General features: G+C 35.7%; 1 protein-coding gene across 2 annotated transcripts; it reads left to right on the top strand.

Annotated features, from left to right (window-relative positions):
- Positions 1 to 5527: 5527 nt before the first annotated feature.
- On the top strand, positions 5528 to 12116 carry LOC139817533 (uncharacterized). Of its 2 annotated transcripts, XM_071785712.1 has the most exons (5): positions 5528 to 5947; positions 6799 to 6940; positions 7031 to 7323; positions 8049 to 8364; positions 11856 to 12116. In XM_071785712.1, exons 2-5 carry the CDS (start codon positions 6799 to 6801, stop codon positions 11870 to 11872), a joined length of 768 nt encoding a protein of 255 aa, XP_071641813.1. In that variant the 5' UTR covers positions 5528 to 5947; the 3' UTR covers positions 11873 to 12116. The 2 variants fall into 2 exon arrangements, with proteins under 2 accessions (XP_071641813.1, XP_071641811.1); XM_071785710.1 differs by lacking the exon at positions 11856 to 12116 and having other exon boundaries at positions 7031 to 8191.
- The last annotated feature ends 2410 nt before the right edge of the window (positions 12117 to 14526 follow it).

Here is a 14526-nt window from a genome sequence, read left to right on the forward strand (position 1 = left end):
AGGGGAAAAGGTTCAAGTTGTCAGGGTATATAAAATGGGATTTTTAATCATTGTCGTTTACTGAATATTAAAGTCTGAATTCCAATGTCCTTTAAATTAACCAAATACGAATATGCAAAGCTATGTTTTTGGTAACTTTTGGGGACATCTATTTTATACCGGGTGGTTTTTTCTTTGGAATTTTGTGTAGCTTTTATTAATGGAGTAACAAAATTTTGACTTGTATAGAAGTTGTTATATACGATCTGAGGTATAAGTTAAAAATATTTATTGACATGGTCAATAATTTGTTTATGATTGTTTATAAAAGTAAGTTGCAAAAATAAATGATTATGTAGTAAATGTTTTTCTATCGAACAATTCTAATGATTATTCCTTATACACGTATATATTGTTTTTATCTCAAACTATTCGTTTTCTATTTTTATTTTAATTTATTAAAAGTCTATATGGCTATCTTCTTGTCTTACTCTCTATGAACTGGTATTAAACTATCCTCGTCTTTCATGGGGCGAACGTTTAATTTTCAATCTCGTTTACTAGTTTAAATAGAAAATCGGCGTTAACGTTACTGGTGTTTAGGAGCATGAGGGATTCCATTTTTATCATAATAATTAAGTGTCAAAATTTTCGTTCGAAAATGAAATTTTTCGATCTTAAAATGTATAAAAGACTAAAATATTAATGTAAAAGTGATTTGGTCTTTGTAAGTTTAAAAGGTAGGAAATTCAAAATGGCGGATGTGAAACTTTAATAATTTATAACTCGAGAACGGTAAGAGATAATGAGATGGGGTTTCTTTTGTTATGTTCAGACAATTAAGGGCATTATTTTAGGTTGTTTAAAAATTTTGTGTTTTATGGATTTCCGTAATTTTTAATTATATCTCGAAATTAAGAAAAGATATAATGTGGGGGTTTTTGTGAGGTTACTTGACATGCTCTGCTGAGTGTCTGCAGTGATTTTATTCATTAATTTTAATAATGTTTTTATGATAAATTTTATTGTTAATTAGTTTATTTTGAGAGATCCAATAATAATTTATAACCAAAAGTGGCTTGACTTTTTGTGATAGTTCCAGTAGTCACATAAGCTAGGTCTGTTAATAATATAATTAAATTGTTTATAACAATCATGTTTGAGAAATGTTAGTAGAATAATTATTATTTTAGCGTGATAATATTCTTTAGGCACAAAAGGTTATGTTCTTATGAATGAGATCTGTTTTTAATTAATTTATTTATATTTTATTTTAATTTTCTGAGTTTATTCTTATGGAACATGCATTTATTCGTGTGTTAAACTGAATTTATATTGCATAAAGGGTCTCATAAAGCCTGTAATATCCATTTACGATCAATTTTAGTGATTTTGGGGAATTTTAATAAGCGATTGTCCAAAAGTTTATAGTGTGATTCATGAAAATGGGGCTTAAGCTTGAAAGGAGGCCTTAAGGCGGCCATGTTCTCTAGACTTGTGTCTACTACTTTAAGAACGCGTGCTCGTATCAGCTGAATGATTGTTGTGACAGTTAAGTTAATGTGTGATTAATTATTCTTATATTGTTTTTAGGTGCTGTGCAATGAGGATGGAAATCGAAAAATTTATGCGGCTGGAATATAGCGGTGATTATACCGTCAGACGTGACAGTATCATAATATCATTACTGAATATATCCTCTGCAGTCTTCGTCTTCCTTCCTGTCAAATTCCTGCTTCACAATCTCTATTGCCTCTACAATCCGGTAGGTAGAATTAGATCCTGTATTTTCAGTCTCTTCAGTATCCGACTGCGATTGAGAGCTTATTGCATCCAACAACTCCGCCTAAGTAATACAGATAATGATTAGTTAACTCTCTTAAAAAATAAGTTATAAAATTTAATTAAATTTTTAATGTTTTTTCTACTAACAGTAAAAATGGAAAAGTTATAAATTTTAAGTAACATCAAAGGAAAGGAAGACGTAAAAAGAAGGAAGATAAAAGAGATAAGTGATTTTGAAGTACAACAGATAGTAAAAGTGAATAAAAGAGAGAAGGAAAACATGTAAAATGTATATATAAAATGAAAAGAGAGCATTTTTATCTTTTTCTAACTCTTAAAAAATAAGTTGAACCGATAATAATAACTTACGATAATTTCTTCGCGCGTAAACGGGATTGATCTCCTTGGCATCAGCTCCCTGCCGTCAATATATATCATCCAAATGTGATCGCAATCGCGATCGCAATCGCGCGGCAGATACGCCTCGTGTAAACAGGCTCCTTGATCTCAGTATCAGCTTCCTGCCGTCAGTCAACTCCTTGATTGATCTCAGTATTAGCTCCCTGCCGTCATTCCTGCCGTCAATATATAATATAATATATAGAATAAGATAATTATAAGATAATTACATAAAACAATTACCTTGAATTAATCGTCGCGTCGCGTAAAGAGTCACACGGTCGGTCTCGCTCCGCGCGTAGGCGCGTACTACCACTACCGTGTCTCTCGATCGATCGAGATAGGTTAACTGATGAACTGACTGACAGCGCGCTAAACGAACGCACTGTCTGCACTGCACTGCACTGCGATACTAACGCCGCTAGCCGCCAGTGTCGAAAAAGTGAAAGTAACGTTTTTGATTATATATATGTCATAAGACGTCGGCGTTAGAAGTAGAAGTATCTTAATAAAAAATTTTCACATTTGGACTTTGCGTCGCAATATCTCCGCTCGTAGGGCACGGAGCGGAATATTATAAGAGAAACCCCCCCCCCTAATTGGACCCCAAGCTATCGATCAAGCCTACTTAAAACTTGATCCGTTCACTCGTTATCGAGATCTCAACATCTCGGGTACTTGCAACCCGTCGCGTCGCGTAAAAGAGTCACGGTCGGTCTCGCTCTGCGTGTACTTGGCGCGAGACACGCGTGCCTCTTGATTTGAACATAGCAGTTAGCAGAGATAAAGACCCCACGGTTCGTCACTTCCGCGGTAGTTAACGACTCCAAAACCTCTCTGCTGTGCGCGCGCGCGCGTGCGTGTGTGCGTGTTCTTGTGCGTGTGCGTGCGTGTGTGTGCGTGTGTTGTGTGTGTGTGTGTGTGTGTGTGTGTGTGTGCGTGTGTGTGTGTACGTGTGTGTGTGTGTACGTGTGTGTGTGTGTGTGACAGCAGAGATAAGGACCCCACGGTTCGTCACGCCCGCAGAGGTTTTGGAGTCGTTAACTACCGCGGAAGTGACGAACCGTGGGGTCTTTATCTCTGCTGACTGCTATGTTCAAATGATTATAACTCTGCGAAAAAAATCATTCAGACCTCGCCGACATCGTGTTGTTTTCGTCTCGGAAATCCCTTTCGAACAAGCCTTCACTCAACCCCACATGCCATTTAAGATTTTTTGGCTCCTCCATCCCCCGTTCCCCGGGGGTGTGGAGGTGGGTGTTTTTGTGGTTAAATAAAAGACTTTGTGATCCCATTGTATCCATATAAATTTCAATCCTATATTTCAAACCGTTCACAAATTATTTAGGTGGCCCCGGACTTTCGGAAGGTACTGTATAAGTTCCCTTTTTATGAAAATATTCTAATAGTAAATTTCAGATATTAAATTTCATAACATTATTAAGATTTTTATATAGATATGCAAGATATACTTTCATATACATAATAATTACGTGCATGTCAAAGATGCGGTATAATATAATTGGCAATTATGTGGATGAAACAATTATGTGGATGAAAACTCGTTCGGGTAAACACGAATTCTGACCGCGCACGTAAACTCTGCATCAGTACACCTACGAAAAATGATAATAACTTTTATTTCTGCAATTGTTTATTTACGAAATATTTATAACAATAAAATAAAGTGCCTCACAAAAAATTATTTCATTGTAGAATTAAAACCATGCGACTAAGGAGAGCTTAACAATATCAATATGTAAATTAAAAAGTACCAATTTATTTAATTAATAATTTGTTATTAACAAACACATATATTAATGATGAAAATTTCCAATGCTATATTATACTTTAGTGAAAGTCCTATAATATATTTCCTATACACTCCTATCAAATTCCCAACCATTCGCGAAATATAAAAATAATAAAAATCTTATATATATAAACAATTTAATTTCATTGATTTCTTGTACTAATGAGAATGCTGACCATTTCTATCTGCACGATATATTATTAATCTGATATTAGAATCATTATTACCACCGCTAAAATCACTTTTATCAATATTATTATTAACAAATATATATATATTTACTAAAATTAGTATAAATATCGAGCGTCAAGCGCCGAAGCGTTACTCACGAACCTGAGAAAGATAAAATTGTATTATGCGTAGCATAAGGAACGCGAATCCGAGCGAGATGCGAGTATTGTACGATCTGAAAGAGAGAAAGAGAGAGTCAGATATATCATAGTAACTGTTAGATGAAAAGAGCAATATCTTTTATACTTTAGACATGCTAATAATGACTTTAATTGTACTATTGAATTATTCTATTGAATGTAAAGTATGTCTGAAGAAACTTAAATAATATTTAACATATATTTGCACGTTTTAAAATTCAAATATTAAAGATTTTTTTTATGATAAAAGTCATATTAAAATTTTATAATGAAAGTAGGTATCGCTCTCAATACAAATCGCTGTTAGACTAGAGAATAAAATAGAATTCAGACGAGTCACCTGTATGACTCATTCGAGTGAATCTAGTCTTCGCATAGACCATATATGGACATGTCGAAGCGGAGCGCGATGCATGACCATATAAGGTAATGAATTTCAAGACATCACCCTATGACTCATTGCTGGCAAGCGAGCCGCACCACTAGAAGTAGACTCATATCCGCTAGACAACGCCTTATGACTCATTGTAACGAGGTGTGGTCACCTCCCACTACCATTTCCAAAATTGTATAAAAGCGGAATCTTTCACCCTCTCGACGGAGAGTGTGGAACGAGCCAGGAAAGGTCACATCTTATACTTGTTCCATCCTCCCACATAAGCCACTTGTATCGTAAAAGTTCTACAATAAATATCATACTCTTTTATATCAAAAGAAAGATAAAGATTATTGAATTACCTACCTTCGACGGATCCAAGGAGCTATAATCTACATCGCCGACCAACAGCTAATTATCCTGGCGTTTTATCTCCTTAACTGCAAGAAGAACCCATAAAAATTGATTTCGACGGAGAAGTTCTGCCGGATCGAGCCACCTCGCATCACCCAGGACGTCACACACACAATAAGTCGGTCGAAGAAAATATATCTTATAATACAAAATCAATTAATTATTTATTTTATAAAATCAGCAGTCAATATATACGCAGTCCCCTTAAGCAAATCATCAAACAAAATATAAGTACATGTTTTTTAATATAATTTTACACTATATGTCTACTTACAATTAATTGCGTATTATCCTTTTCATATAACAAACATGGTGATTTTATTACTAATGTTGAATAATTTATTTTCCAAAATTCTTTGCTTTGTCAGTGAAAAATTAACACAGGTTGTATTTTTATGAGAAGCTGGGCTTTGAACGAGCGATGTGCTCCCGCCCTTCTAGAGGGCAGCTCCCGTGTGGCGAGAGCCTCGGGGCGCCACGCTTACGTGCGGTCATTGTCTGCGTTGCGGTCGTCTCGGTCGTGTGCAGAAGAGCTCGTAGTGTCGTAGAGTCAAGACGTGTTTAAGTGTACAGAGGACAAATATATATATAGAGTATTCGAGAAATCCTTGTGTTTTCCTGTTCACCCCGCCAAGCATACAGTCGCCGTTACCGAATAGCCTACAGGTTATGGGCCCAGGGCACGATTCCCCTGCGTGAAGAACGAAGCACGAAAACATCTAGTTGAACGTGTAACGCGAAGTGTGTGAGACGCCGGCGAAGGGCATCGGGAAGACGAAAAGCATTTAGAAGAATCTAGAAGATTAGAGGGTAAGTAAATAATATTCCTCGTTGCTGACGAGCAAAACGAGAGAATTCTCAGCAAATAAGAACGTTCGTTCGATAAATGCTGCTAGAAGGAGATAGATGTTTTTGCCTTCTTCTTGAGAGATAGAAATAGAGGCAACAGTGACAATAAGAGAATTAGAGATAGATGTATAAAGAGATAGAAAGAGATAGATGTGTGAGATAGAAAGAGATAGATATATGCCGCTTGGTAACAAGCTGGCGGGAAAAGCGATGTGCCTGTGCAAGTCCGATCGTGAACGGCGAGAGTCATTTTTTTGGCGCGCGAAAGTCCGATCGTGAAAAGTGAGTCATTATTTTGGCGCGAGGGACGCGTTGCCGGGCACGCGCTGACGCATGATCGATTTGAAAAACATAGCATCGATGCGACGCCATAACACACACATATATATATATATATACAGGCATGTGTATGGAATAAATTTTCAAAATCGACATGTATCGGGTCGGTAATTGAGCATGACTAGCTGTGCGGTGTAGCTTGATTACTGTACAGGGAGGCCGCGTAAATTTGTATGGGCCCCGTGCGCGTGCGTGATCAACCCGAGCTCCCATAGATCTTTTCAGCAGTGCTGGAGATCGTAACGGACAGTGGTGTGCGCGTGCGGATAGCCCTGCAGAGGCGCGTGGTTTTCTCGCTTTGGGGTTATTGTGAATTGCAGTGCGTTCTATATAGCCTCATAAGCATTAAATTTTTATCGCTGAAAGAGATCTAGTGATAGAAATTGTAAATTATTATCGGTCAATATGAATGTTGGTTTATCTTGTCAAAAGAGGAATGCTAATGTTCAATTGACATTTAAATCCCGATTTAGATGGAAGAAGATAAGACGAAAAATCTTCCGATGGATGAGGAAGAAAACCAGGATTCACTGGTTGACTACGATAGTGACAGCAGCGTGGTCACAGTGGTAGAGAGAGAGAGAGGTAGTGATAAAACAATAAATAAAGATGAAGGTAAGAGAGTATTTTTTTTGAAATAAAACAATCAAGAAGGATAATATACTTGTGTATTCAGAGATAGAGTAATTTAAAAATTTTGTTTAGAAGAAAAAGAGAACAAGAAGGAGACTGAAGCAAAGGGTGCAATCCCGAAACGTGGCAAACCAAAAATAATAGAAAACATAGATGTAAATAGAGAATGGGCTGAAAATCGTCCTGTACTACCTATAGGGACAAAGATGCTTTACGAGAAACAAGAAAAGATGGTTGATAAAATGGAATCGGTAGTGAAGATGTTGGACAAGGTTATGACCCAAGCAACCTCCATGATGGAAAACATGGTAGAAGTCGCCCACGTAAATTTAGAGAAAGAGAAACTAAAGATTAGACGTTTAGAGGTAAATAAACAGAATACACAAAGTAAAGTAGAAAACGGTATACAAACGGTTAAAGAATCAGAAGTAGAGCCTAAAAAGAAAAAGTTAGATGAAACAATCTGTTCAGTCGAGAAAAATAGAAGTTTAGAGACAATTAAGAGTGCTTTAGAGATAGAATTAAACAGTCAAAGGTTGCATATTAGAAGAGAATATAAGCTGACGCAAAAATCCAATTTTGATCTTTGGATGGATTATTTAAAATTCGAATTAATGAATAACGATTTATTAGATGTAATAGATTCAAACATTGAAAGTCCAGAAAATCTTTCCGAATTAAAAGTTGCTAAGAGAAAAAGTCTAGTTAGAGATATAATAATCAATCATTTAGATGAAAATTATCATAAAAGGATTTTACATGAGAAAGATCCAAAAGAAATTTTGAAGAAATTAAGAGGTTATAAAAAGAGTGAAGTAAACGTTACTCATGCATCGTACGAACTAAACTCTATCAAATTAAAATGAGAAAAGACGAAAAAGTAAGTGATTTTTGCGAACGCTTTGATTCAATAATTAGAGAATATGAATCATGCGAAGATGCGGTACCTCTCACAGAACAAGAAATGAGATCTGCATTGTATCAAGCTGTGTCAATTAATGTGCCGGAACTGAGGAATGTAGATTTAATTAGAAGACAAACTAATCTTAAAGAAATGAATGTAGATGAAATAAAATCTTTCATGATGCAGTTAGAGGCAGAGACTAAGAGTGAAGTTAGAGAGAAGCTAGAGAAATCAGAAGTTAGAGTGCAGAGGGCTACCGCAGAAGAGCACAAAGAAGTAAAGTGCTACCGATGCAACAAATTGGGTCACATGGCGAAGGACTGCCCACTAGCGGGATCAGAGGCCTGGTTCTGTTATTACTGCCAGGAGATTAGAGGACACAAGGGTAGATTTGCGCAAAGAGGAACAAAAAGAGTAGATAATAAAGGGAAAGTAACCAAAATACAACCAGCCAAGAAAACTATACCATCGCAAACAGCAATTGAAGGCAAACCAAAAGAAGGTAAATTATGCATGGCTAAAGTAATAGAAGATAGAGATAGTTCAAAAGAACTAGTCAATTTTATTGTAGATTCGGGTGCAACAGATCACATTGTGAATAAGAATATAATTTTGTCAAACTTTGAAAAATGTAATAATAGAGTTATTAAATGCGCGAATAAGAATGAGCTTGCAGACATTTCAATAGATGGTAAAGGAGATCTTTTGTTGTTAACAAATGAGAAAGAAAAGAAAGTCATTAAATTAACAAATGTAATTGCAACGAAGGAAGTATCCGAAAATTTACTATCTTTAAGAAAGCTGGCTGATGCAGGGTTCAGTATTTATTTAGATGATAAAGTATTTAAAGTTCACAATAAACTAACAAATAAAATTGTTTTTGAAGGAATTTATGAGAAACCAAATTGGATTATGCAATTTGAGGTTAAAAACAATAATATAGAAGACAATGAAAGTATAGAATGTGCTGTGTATAGATGTAGAGCAGAAATTGTTCCACATTGTGAGTTTCCTGAACAATCGCAAGCAAACATTCAGACCAGTGAATTATCAATTTCGGAGGGAGAATTAGACGAAAGAGACAATGTTGGCTCTGCGATTGGGAGGGAGAATGAAGGAGAACTCACAAATGTGAACGAAAATATAGAAGACAATAATGCTGAACTCGATCAAGTCATTAAGTTAGAAGATATACAAACATTAGAGAATATAGAAGAAATGTGTGAAAGCTCAGTAATTGAAAAAGTAAAGAAATTAGAGAAAATAAATGAGGCGATGTTATGGCATGTTAGATTAGGTCATGCGTCGTTAAACTATTTAAGACAGCTACAAAAAGTAGAAAAGAGATTAGAGACAGTTAAGTTTGATAACTCCATATTAGAGTGTGAAGTCTGTATAATGGCAAAGATGGCAAAATTGCCGTTTAAAGAAAACAGAAATAGAGCACAGAGACCACTACAAGTGATACATACGGATATCATGGGTCCAATAAAACCTACATCTTATCCAGGAAGAAAGAGGTTTATAATAACCTTTATAGACGATTATTCTAGATTAGCGAAAGCTTACTCCTTGAAGACGAAAGATGAATCGGGAGAGGCTCTAGAGAAATACCTAATATCCGCCAGAAATCTACTAGGAAAAGAAGAAAAGCTATGCTATGTGAAATCAGATCAAGGCAAAGAATTTACGGGAGGTGCTTTTAAAGAAGTATTAAAAAGAGAAAATATAGAAGCCATATATGCACCACCGTACACTCCGGAACATAATGGAGTTGCAGAAAGGTTCAACAGAACGATGCAAGAGAAAATAAGAACATATATGTTTGACTCGGGATTACCAAAGAGTATGTGGGAGTTGGCAGTTGACGCTGCTGTGCATGCGTACAACAGATCTCCACATAAGACTATAGAGTATGAGATCCTCTTGAAGAAGTTCTCATCAGAAACAAGTTGTCATTTCGAGCAAATAAAGAGATTTGGATGCATTGGATATGCAAGAGTACCAAAGCCTACGTCGAAATTTGACAAGAGAGCTATTAGAGGTGTGTTGGTAGGATATACTGACACTGGATACATACTCTGGCATCCAAGCACAAGAAAATTTATAGAGTCCCGACACATTAGATTTAATGAAAAGGTAACATATAAAAATGTATATCAAAACAGTCAAATAGAAGAAGAAAAAGACTTAGATGAAAATTGGATGAAAGAATTTGTAGAGGATGAGGAAAAGGGAGAACAAAAACTAGAGATTCCTGAGAAAAGGAAAAGAGGTAGACCGAGAAAACAAACAACACAACTAGACGAACAGAAGCAGAAGGACGCACGAAAGGAAAGTGAAGCTCCAATGACTAGAAGTAAAACTAAAAGAAAACTAGAAGATAATGGAGACACTGATGTGCGGAGAAAAATAGAAGATGTTAGCTTTGCTAATTATATTAATGTGAAAAACATTCAACGGAATATAGAGAATGAAGATGAATTACATCAATGCCTTATGGCATCGTTAAATAGAGAGCCTGTTACTTATGAAGAAGCTATATCAAGTAACGAAAAAGAGAATTGGAAAATTGCAGTCAAAGAGGAACTTGAATCTATGTATGCTAATCAAGTGTGGGAACTTGTCGATAGACCATTAGAGAAATTAGATGGAAGACGACCTAATATAATAGATTCAAGATGGGTATTTAAGAGGAAATTAGAAGCAGATGGATCAACCAGATATAAAGCGAGACTGGTGATAAGAGGATGTAAAGACAAAAATGTGTATGATCTAAAAGAGACATATGCACCGGTTTCAAGACTGTCACTGGTTAGATCTATATTAGCAATAATAAATAAATATAACTTATACGCTAGTCAGCTAGATGTTAAGACTGCGTTTTTAAATGGAGTTCTAGAAGAAAAAGATGAAATATATATGGAAATTCCAGAGGGAGTAGAACTGGATGAAAACACCAAGAAGACTAAGGTGTGTAGATTGAATAGAGCTTTATACGGATTGAAGATAAGTCCGAAAAGAGGGAATAAGAGATTTTCAGAAGAGGCTAAGAAACTTGGATTAGAGAACGACCTACATGAGCCATGCCTGTTCACGTGGAGGAAAGAAGGCAAAATAGTGATCGTATTACTTTATGTAGATGATATGTTGGTTGCAAGTAATGATCAGAAAATTAGAAGAAAAGAGTATTAGAGAAGAAACTAAAAGAGTACCTTATAGAGAAGCTATAGGAAGCTTAATGTATCTGGCAAATGCTACACGACCTGATATAGCCTTTGCAGTAAACTATTTAGCAAGAAGACAATTAGAGCCCACGGAAGAAGACTGGCAAGATGTAAAAAGAGTCTTCAGATATCTTAGAGGAACTGCAAATAGAGGATTGATGTTTAAAGGTAAAACAGATGAGTTAGAGTCGCTGACAGACGCTAGTTTCAGAGATTGCATTGATTCTACATCCACTGGAGGATATATAATCAAAATATTTGGAGATGTGATAGCATGGAGAAGTCATAAACAGACATATGTCACACTCTCTACCTGTCAAGCAGAGTATCTAGCAATGAGTGAGGCCTGTCAAGAAGTAATCTCATTAGACAAGTCGCTCAGATATGTTGTTGGAAAAACATTCTTGCCTGCAACAATCTGGTGTGATAACAGAGCAGCAGGAAACTGCACTAAGAAGGATGGAAGTCACAAACTTAAAATGTTTGATGATAACTTAGAAGAAATAAAGAAAAACTTAGAAGAAAGAGAAGAAACTGGAAACAGAAAACATATGGCTGACACTCATGGAGACTTTATCAAGCAGTGTGTTGATCAAGGGAAGGTGAAAGTCGAATGGATTGAGACCAAAGAGAACTTGGCAGACATTATGACGAAACCTTTACCTTTAGAAGCATTTGCATATCTAAGAGACAATATAATGAATGTAGAGTTTGAACAGAGTTAGAGATCAATTTTACTCGATAACTGATTTTTGATATGTTACAGATAAAGAAGAAAATTAGACGAACACGGATCGCTCGCACAAAGGGAGGGAGTATGAGAAGCTGGGCTTTGAACGAGCGATGTGCTCCCGCCCTTCTAGAGGGCAGCTCCCGTGTGGCGAGAGCCTCGGGGCGCCACGCTTACGTGCGGTCATTGTCTGCGTTGCGGTCGTCTCGGTCGTGTGCAGAAGAGCTCGTAGTGTCGTAGAGTCAAGACGTGTTTAAGTGTACAGAGGACAAATATATATATAGAGTATTCGAGAAATCCTTGTGTTTTCCTGTTCACCCCGCCAAGCATACAGTCGCCGTTACCGAATAGCCTACAATTTTTGACCAAACTGACATTTATTCTTACGTTAACTCGACGTTTCGACACTGGTTTTGTGTCCTTATCAAGAGATTTCTAAAAGTATACAAAACGAAGTCGTTACAAGCATGTTGTTACAGGAACGAATGTCGCACGAGAAACAATCAAGGAAATATCTACCTATATTGTTCGCAAATTGCATTAGCCACCCACAAAGTTCTTGCCGTTCTACTAACATTGTCAAATCTTAAAAAAGTCGCACTCTAGAGTGAGCCGCAGTCATGATGTGAACGGAACCGACCGGTGACACGTCGTTCCGGATCGAAAGACAGCGACTGACTAATCGCCGATATATAAATAAACGACTGTATAGGTCAAACAAATAAAAATAACGCTTAGAGAGTAATTATTACGTGGCTCTTATGATTCTATCGTATAGCGGATTGAGATTCTCAGTGTCTTTTTTTAAATTAATCGTGTTCTTTTGTTCTTTTTTTATGTAAAACATATGTTGACCAAGAGATTAGAAATCTCTTGATAAGAACACAAAACCAGTGTCGAAACGTCGAGTTAACGTAAGAATAAATGTCAGTTTGGTCAAAAATACAACCTGTGTGAATAATTTATTCTTCCATTTTGTGAGTCTAGTATGACACTGTGACCGAAGTAATGGCAATTAAAGCCAATGAGTTTGAAAGGAGTATATTGAAAATAAATATTATCATCTACAATATATATGTTATTAATTTTCCCATATTCCGGACCACTGTCAAGAATATTAGCAACAATTATTGTTCCGGGCATATAAATTATATTGTTTATTGTTACAGAACTTAATGTTTTTTTCATTTTGGAAGAGGGAAAGTTAATATGAACTGATTCGTCATTTATTTTTGAGGCACATGTCATGTACGTCTTTTCATATTTAGTGAATCTGAGATGTATACGGCTTAGTTCATATCTGACTCCTATACTCTGCAAAATGTTTCTATGAGAAGAAGAAACTTGCAAAATGGCTTTTAATTCTCGATGTTTTGACTCAAATCGCATTGCCGAAAGATTAATAATGGGACCGATCTTTGTCATAACTGTACAATAATGAGTCAGAAAATGAAATTTGGGTTTTAATCCGCCAAAGTGTTTAATATATAATTTGTGATGCTCGATTATTAACATTTCTAGTTGAAGTAAATGAGATTTCGTAATAGTAGGAGATGTAGTAATGTGAATAATTTCACGGAGTTTCTTATAAATGTTCCAACTTTCATTATCATGTGGAACTTTTTCCCCTACTAAGATGCCAAAATATCGAGTAAAAAACAAACTTTCGGAAGCTGACATTTTAAGTTTATGATTTTTTTTCAAATAATCCATATTAATTTCAAGTGGCTGTTTCAAAACCAAAATTGACGGTTTTTAATTGATAATTCAAGTAATCAAGGGAAAAACATTTGTTTGTGTTGATTAATGTCAATAAAATGTCGGTCATTACGTAATTGCAAACCCCTTCAAACAAGTCGTGCATGATGTCCACACTTGCATTTTCGATTATGTGAAAATTATTCAATTCGTTGAAAATGCAAGTGTCCTTAATTCCAGTGTTAAACGAATTAATGTCTTCTACATCTCCTTTATATTTCTCTACGGTTCGCATTAATGAACTATCTTCTTCGCATAACTTTTTCGTAGTTGATGATGTAGCGTAGCAAATGCGACAAAACACATTCGAAGAGAATGATTCTACAAAACCGAATATACTATTTATACCAAGGTTGTCTCCTACTATTAAACTGGTTATAAGGTGAACTTTGTATTTTTTTGTTTGAATATCTATTTCTATGCCATTTTCGTATAAGGCCTGTAAATCTGCAATTAATGGTTTAAAAACTATTTTAGTCCCAAAACGTTTTCGATCTTTGGAATAAAATGCACTGCAAAAAATTATACTATCTAGTTTCGATGCGTAATTAGGCGGTAGGCAAGGAATTGTAGCATACACGGCACCGATTTGATTTTTTCCAGCATGGGATCCTAATGCGTTACCTGTCTCTACATCATCAAAATATACAATTAGAGGTAATGCAATACCTGTTTTTTTTAAGTTACGCAGCTGTCTTTTCCATAACTCACTTTGTGTGAAGTTACTTATGACATTTGTTTCATCCTTTAAGAAATTTACGTATGATAAAGTGGCATCAAACAGTCCATCTAATTGCAATAAACTTTTTAACGATTTTTTAAGCGGTATATGAATTATAGAATTAGTCTTTTCTTGTATTAACAATTTGTTTCCGCGTGACTTAGAGACAGGTTCCGCGTTAATTATAATTTTTTCAGGTTCAACGTACAGGCCTGCACTTTTATACAA

Source organism: Temnothorax longispinosus, chromosome 8 (genome assembly GCF_030848805.1).
Source record: "Temnothorax longispinosus isolate EJ_2023e chromosome 8, Tlon_JGU_v1, whole genome shotgun sequence".
NCBI lineage: Eukaryota > Metazoa > Arthropoda > Insecta > Hymenoptera > Formicidae > Temnothorax > Temnothorax longispinosus.

Excerpts from the sequence above, each read along its gene's own strand:
- LOC139817533 (XM_071785710.1), top strand. The coding sequence starts at position 6,799 with ATGGAAGAAGATAAGACGAAAAATCTTCCGATGGATGAGGAAGAAAAC. Across the intron at positions 6,941-7,030 it reads AACAATAAATAAAGATGAAG|AAGAAAAAGAGAACAAGAAG; the intron begins GTAAGAGAGTAT and ends AATTTTGTTTAG.